General features: G+C 37.5%; 1 protein-coding gene across 2 annotated transcripts in view; it reads right to left on the reverse strand.

Moving 5' to 3' along the window:
* Positions 1 to 4,084: 4,084 nt before the first annotated feature.
* The window catches only part of LOC117120604 (bifunctional D-cysteine desulfhydrase/1-aminocyclopropane-1-carboxylate deaminase, mitochondrial-like), a 9,558-nt gene continuing 8,094 nt past the window's right edge, over positions 4,085 to 5,548 (reverse strand). For both annotated transcript variants that reach the window (XM_033265635.1, XM_033265634.1), the window contains exons 8-10: positions 5,030 to 5,193; positions 4,635 to 4,775; positions 4,085 to 4,424 (exon numbers count right to left, since the gene is read on the reverse strand). In XM_033265635.1, coding sequence (XP_033121526.1) covers positions 4,306 to 4,424; positions 4,635 to 4,775; positions 5,030 to 5,193 — 424 coding nt within the window. In that variant the 3' untranslated portion in view covers positions 4,085 to 4,305. The remainder of the gene's footprint in view (positions 4,425 to 4,634; positions 4,776 to 5,029; positions 5,194 to 5,548) is intronic.

Consider the following 5,548-nt stretch of genomic DNA (forward strand, 5'->3'; position numbering starts at 1 on the left):
TTAAAACTATAGGCTTTAAGTGGCATTTATCAACCTGCAGAGGACTCTTGTGATCTGTACGTGATATGGAATACGAAACAACGGGAAAATGGAGGGATAAAAAAAAATCGTCCAAAAAAAAGTATGGGCTATAGCTCATGGTTTTTACCAAAATTGGCCAATTTTTAACCTGGTCGTTTTTCCCAGATTCGGCCACATGGGCCTAACAGAGTATCATCCGATTTATCATTATTTAAGCTTAAAACTAGGCTTTAAGTGGCATTTATCAACCTGCAGAGGACTCTTGTGATCTGTACGTGACATAGAATATGAAACAACGGGAAAATGGCGGGATAAAAAAAATCGTCCGAAAAAAAGTATGGGCTATAGCTCATGAGTTTTACCAAAATTGGCCAATTTTTAACATGGTTGTTTTTCCCAGATTCGGCCACATGGGCCTAATTGTGTATCATCCGATTTATCGTTGTTTAATCTTAAAACTATAGGCTTTAAGTGGTATTTATCAACCTGCAGAGGACTCTTGTGATCTGTAGGTTTCATGGAATACGAAACATCTAAAAAATGGCGGGGTCAAAAAAATCGTCCAAAAAAAAGTATGGGCTATAGCTCATGGTTTTTGCCAAAATTGGCCAATTTTTAACATGGTCGTTTTTCCCAGATTCGGCAACATGGGCCTAATTGAGTATCATTATCATCCGATTTATCGTTGTTTAATCTTAAAACTATAGACTTTAAGTGGTATTTATCAACCTGCAGAGGACCCTCGTGATCTGTACGTGACATAGAATACGAAACAACGGAAAAATGGAGAGGTCAGAAAAATCGTCCAAAAAAAAGTATGGGCTATAGCTCATGGTTTTTGCCAAAATTGGCCAATTTTTAACATGGTCGTTTTTCCTAGATTCGGCCACATGGGCCTAACAGAGTATCATGCGAATTATCATTATTTAAGCTTAAAACTAGGCTTTAAGTGGCATTTATCAACCTACAGAGGACTCTTGTGATCTGTACGTGACATGGAATACGAAACAACGGGAAAATGGCGGGATAAAAAAAATCGTCCGAAAAAAAGTATGGGCTATAGCTCCTGGTTTTTACCAAAATTGGCCAATTTTTAACATGGTTGTTTTTCCCAGATTCGGTCACATGGGCCTAATTGAGTATCATTATCATCCGATTTATCGTTGTTTAATCTTAAAACTATAGGCTTTAAGTGGCATTTATCAACCTGCAGAGGACCCTCGTGATCTGTAGGTGTCATGGAATACGAAACATCTGAAAAATGGAGGGGTCAGAAAAATCGTCCAAAAAAAAGTATGGGCTATAGCTCATGGTTTTTGCCAAAATTGGCCAATTTTTAACATGGTCGATTTTTAACAGATTCGGCCACATGGGCCTAACAGAGTATCATCCGATTTATCATTATTTAAGCTTAAAACTAGGCTTTAAGTGGCATTTATCAACCTGCAGAGGACTCTTGTGATCTGTACGTGGCATAGAATACGAAACAACGGGAAAATGGCGGGATAAAAAAAATCGTCGAAAAAAAAGTATGGGCTGTATATAGCTCATGGTTTTTACCAAAATTGGCCAATTTTTAACCTGGTGTTTTTCCCAGATTCGGCCACATGGGCCTAATTGAGTACAGTATCATCCGAAGAGCTCATGGTTTTTACCAAAATTGGCCAATTTTTAACCTGGTCGTTATCCCAGATTCGGCTGGTCCTAATTCAGTATCATTCATCATCGTTATTTAAGTTTAAAACTAGACTGTAAGTGGCATTAACAACATACAGAGGATTATTGTGACCTGTAGGTGTCATGGAATACGAAATAATTACATAATGGCGGGGTAAATTAAAATCGTCCAAAAAACAGTAGGAGCTATTAGCTCATAGTTTTTAACAAAATTGGCCAATTTTTAAACTGGTCGTGTTATTATAGATTCGGCCTCATGGGCCTAATTGATTATCATCCCATTTATTGTTATTTCTTAAAACTAGGCTTTAAGTGGCATTTATCAACCTGCAGAGGACTCAGATTGTGATTTGTAGGTGTCATTGAATACGAAACAACTGGAAAATGGCGGATCTAGGATTTAGCAATGGGGGTGGATAGTTGGAGGTGAGAAGAACCGAGCCGGGGAGAGTGGTTTTGTAAATCTTTAAAAATAAATAACAGCGAAAAAATGAAAATTCGACTCAAGTTTTGAGAATAAGAGTGCCATTTCCGGCCTCGCTAGAGGTGCCATAATCATAAATGTTCTTACCTCAGCCCCAACCATGGTGGGGCTAATGTAGTATAGACCCGCCGCCTCTGAAAGTCCCTCTCTCGGCCCCCTCTACTTCAAATTCCTGGATTTGCCACTGGAGAAGCAGACACACAAGACGAGTGGTCATTATTTTTTTTTCATGGTAAATGAAGGGGGCTCATCCACCATATTCACCCCCTAGATCCACGACTGCGCATTGGTGTCCTTGTATTATATTAGTTCTATTAATCTGATTAATTACAGCGTTACAGGGGGTGAAGTTGTTTTATGAGAAGAAAATAATTATTTAAGATTGGAGGCAACCTTTAATCACCGAGCTACAACCCCAATCCCCTCTACATAATGGACCTTCCCGCTACGCCCCGCCTCTTGAACATCGAGGCGGGTCTAGTCCCTTCTATTGGAAAGTAAAAAAAAAAAGAATTGAACGTCAAAAATGCATCAGAGGTTATTTTTTGGAGTCTAGAAAACGACGCTTTCAATCGGGCATCTCCCTACAGTAGTGTTGTCTCGATCAGCCACTTTCGGCTGCCAACCCCCTCTTTTTGGACATCTCTGGATCCGCCCCAGAAAACGACCATTTTACAATAGGACCATTTTATATCTCTCCTTCGTAGGAAACTTGTTTGTGATACACGCGCGTATTCCTGGACTCTTTCGATTGGTCAGTTATCTATTTATTTTAATAAAAATGGCAAATATTCAACCACTTGCCATCTTTAGTTCTCTTAGCATCAGGCGTACTGACTGCCGAACTTTAAACTTTAAAGATGTATTGTCCCATACTAAATGCCAAAAAAAAAAAAAAATATTTTTTTTAAATCAACTTGCCCATTTTGAAGTAACTTAAAAGTAATCAACTTTAACATAGAAATTGGTTTATTTAAAAAATGTCTACCCATCAGTTTACAGCGAAAAATGATAGAAACACTTCCAGTCACTGAAAATGTTTTATTATTTTTATTATAATTTTTTGGTTTAAAAAATCAGGGTACACATTTTTTAAATTCAATAATATTTATTCACAAGTTAATAATTTGTATGCTATTGCAATATGATCAAATTTATTTCAAAATTATTTTTTATGATTTTTTAACATTAGCAAGGGACAATACATCTTTAACTTTGTTTACGCCGCGAGTTCATGAAAGTCAAACATGGAGTCTGAAAATTGGTAGAAATGTTAACGAACTTTCAACAGAAAAGGACATCGAAATGAGTGCATACTATTTTCTAATATTTTCATATTAACTTCGTGTAGGTAAATAAGGTTCTTTATAGACTTGTTGCGCTATTTATATTGGTGGTTTTTGTATTAATTTTTGTACCCCATTGATTGAAGTAGCCGGCGAAAACATCGTAGTAGCCGATCGAATGCGCCGGCCACAGGCCGGCGCATTTTTACATTGGTTGCACCATGAAGTAATCAGTTGTGCGGACTGTATTTTGCCATGGTGTGTGAATACAGACAGGGCCCACACTTTGTCGAGGAGATTAATACAAAACATAGACGAAGTTATGCATGACGTCAACATACGAAGCATACGAAGCAACTACCGTTCCAATGACTGGGGTAATAATGTGGAAAAGCGCTCTGAGACAGTCGTATGGAGCGATATATAAAAACCTGCAGATTATGAATGCGCCACGATAAATACTTTTTTTTTATAATCGCCACTCTCGAATAAGCGCCACACTGAAGTCGCCAAAAAATTCTATAAGCGCCGCGGCGCTTGTTCTAGTATTTACGGTACTTATATTATACCGTATTTGTATTAAATGATTCATTAAATTAAGTTTTTAAAACATTCGTAACACAAAGATGTTCAAATAACTTTATTTGGCTTTGAATTATAACCTACAGCCTTTTCACTACAATCCCTTGCACTGCGTAGTTGTTCCCGACGCAACAGGGAACGCGCTCTGATTTAACTGATCAATCAGCGTCGCCAAAGAAGTCGGCATTAGCTTCTTGTAGAAACCAAGCTTTAGCGAAAAAACAATGTTTAGATGAGCTATACTAAATCCGAACGTCAACGTAGTTGAATTTGCGGCGGCTCATCGTCCATGCATTTCCAACTTTGCACTTGATCAGCCTTCGATCTACTCAAGTTTTTCTGGAATTTCTCATGTGTGCACCCAAATATTCCACCTAAAAGTAAAAGACAAGTAAAAGATTAATGTCAATATATTTGTTTTGCGCATGGGTAGTGCAATATTATTTTATTCATAAGAAAAAAAAAAGTTTTCATTTTTTTAAATAATCTTTGTTATTTTATTGGAATGGGACAATAAAATGAAGACTGGAATTGATTGATCGATTGATTGCCTGACTGATGATTGATTGGTGGATTAACTGTACCTGTATGGATGAAGAGAATGCGGTTTCCTTTGAAGACCCGGGGATCGGTGTTGAGCTGTTTTACGAGACCGTATGCTGCTTTGCCGGTGTATGTTGGATCTAGAATAACTCCCGTTTTCATCGAAACACTTGTAATGAATTCTGGAGAAAAAAAAAATGTATTCAAAATATTGAAGATCAAAATTAATGTAGTTGTAGAGCAAAATTTACTACACGCTCTAATATTGTATTCTTGGATTTTTCTTTTTTTTTAAATTTACGTTTAAATTTTACGTTTTGAGTTAATTTAGCTATAAAGTTTCAAATTTTATTTGACCAAAACGTTGTGACATGCCTAAATATATATATAGGCATATCATTACTACAACATATTTTGTCAAATACAGTATAATTACCTAGTTCTTCTGGCGTAGATTGCGCATAGCCTAGGCCAACACTATCTTCTATATGAACTAGTTCCTCCGGGTTCACCTCGGCATCAAGTCCAACATCTGAAAGAGCTTCGGCTATATGGTTTAGCAAATAGGCATTGTCATTCCGAACCATGTAAACATGCACTCTAAATGAATGTAAAAATATAAATACTAATAATGTATCATAATTATAATATGAAGAGGGGTACACTTGTGTTTACATATGGATAATATAGAAAGGAAACTGGAAACGGAGTCAGGGACGTAGCCAGGTTTTCAAAGGGGTGGAGCCGTGGTACGAGGTACTTAGAACCAAGCGGGGGTGGATTCGGGCGGGATTGTCTCCTCCATACGCCAAGGACCCATGGTAGGTCCAGTGGTGTATCTAGCAGTATTAAAATGGGGGCTGGTCGACCAAAATATGAAGAGGCGTGGAATTTATTTTCGGTGGCCACGCCCACTGAAAAATATTGCATCTTAGATTCCCGAATACACGTTAAC

This window comes from Anneissia japonica, unplaced genomic scaffold (assembly GCF_011630105.1).
Source record: "Anneissia japonica isolate Jap-2015-1 unplaced genomic scaffold, ASM1163010v1 scaffold3474_len973312_cov172, whole genome shotgun sequence".
In the NCBI taxonomy this organism is placed as follows: Eukaryota; Metazoa; Echinodermata; class Crinoidea; order Comatulida; family Comatulidae; genus Anneissia; species Anneissia japonica.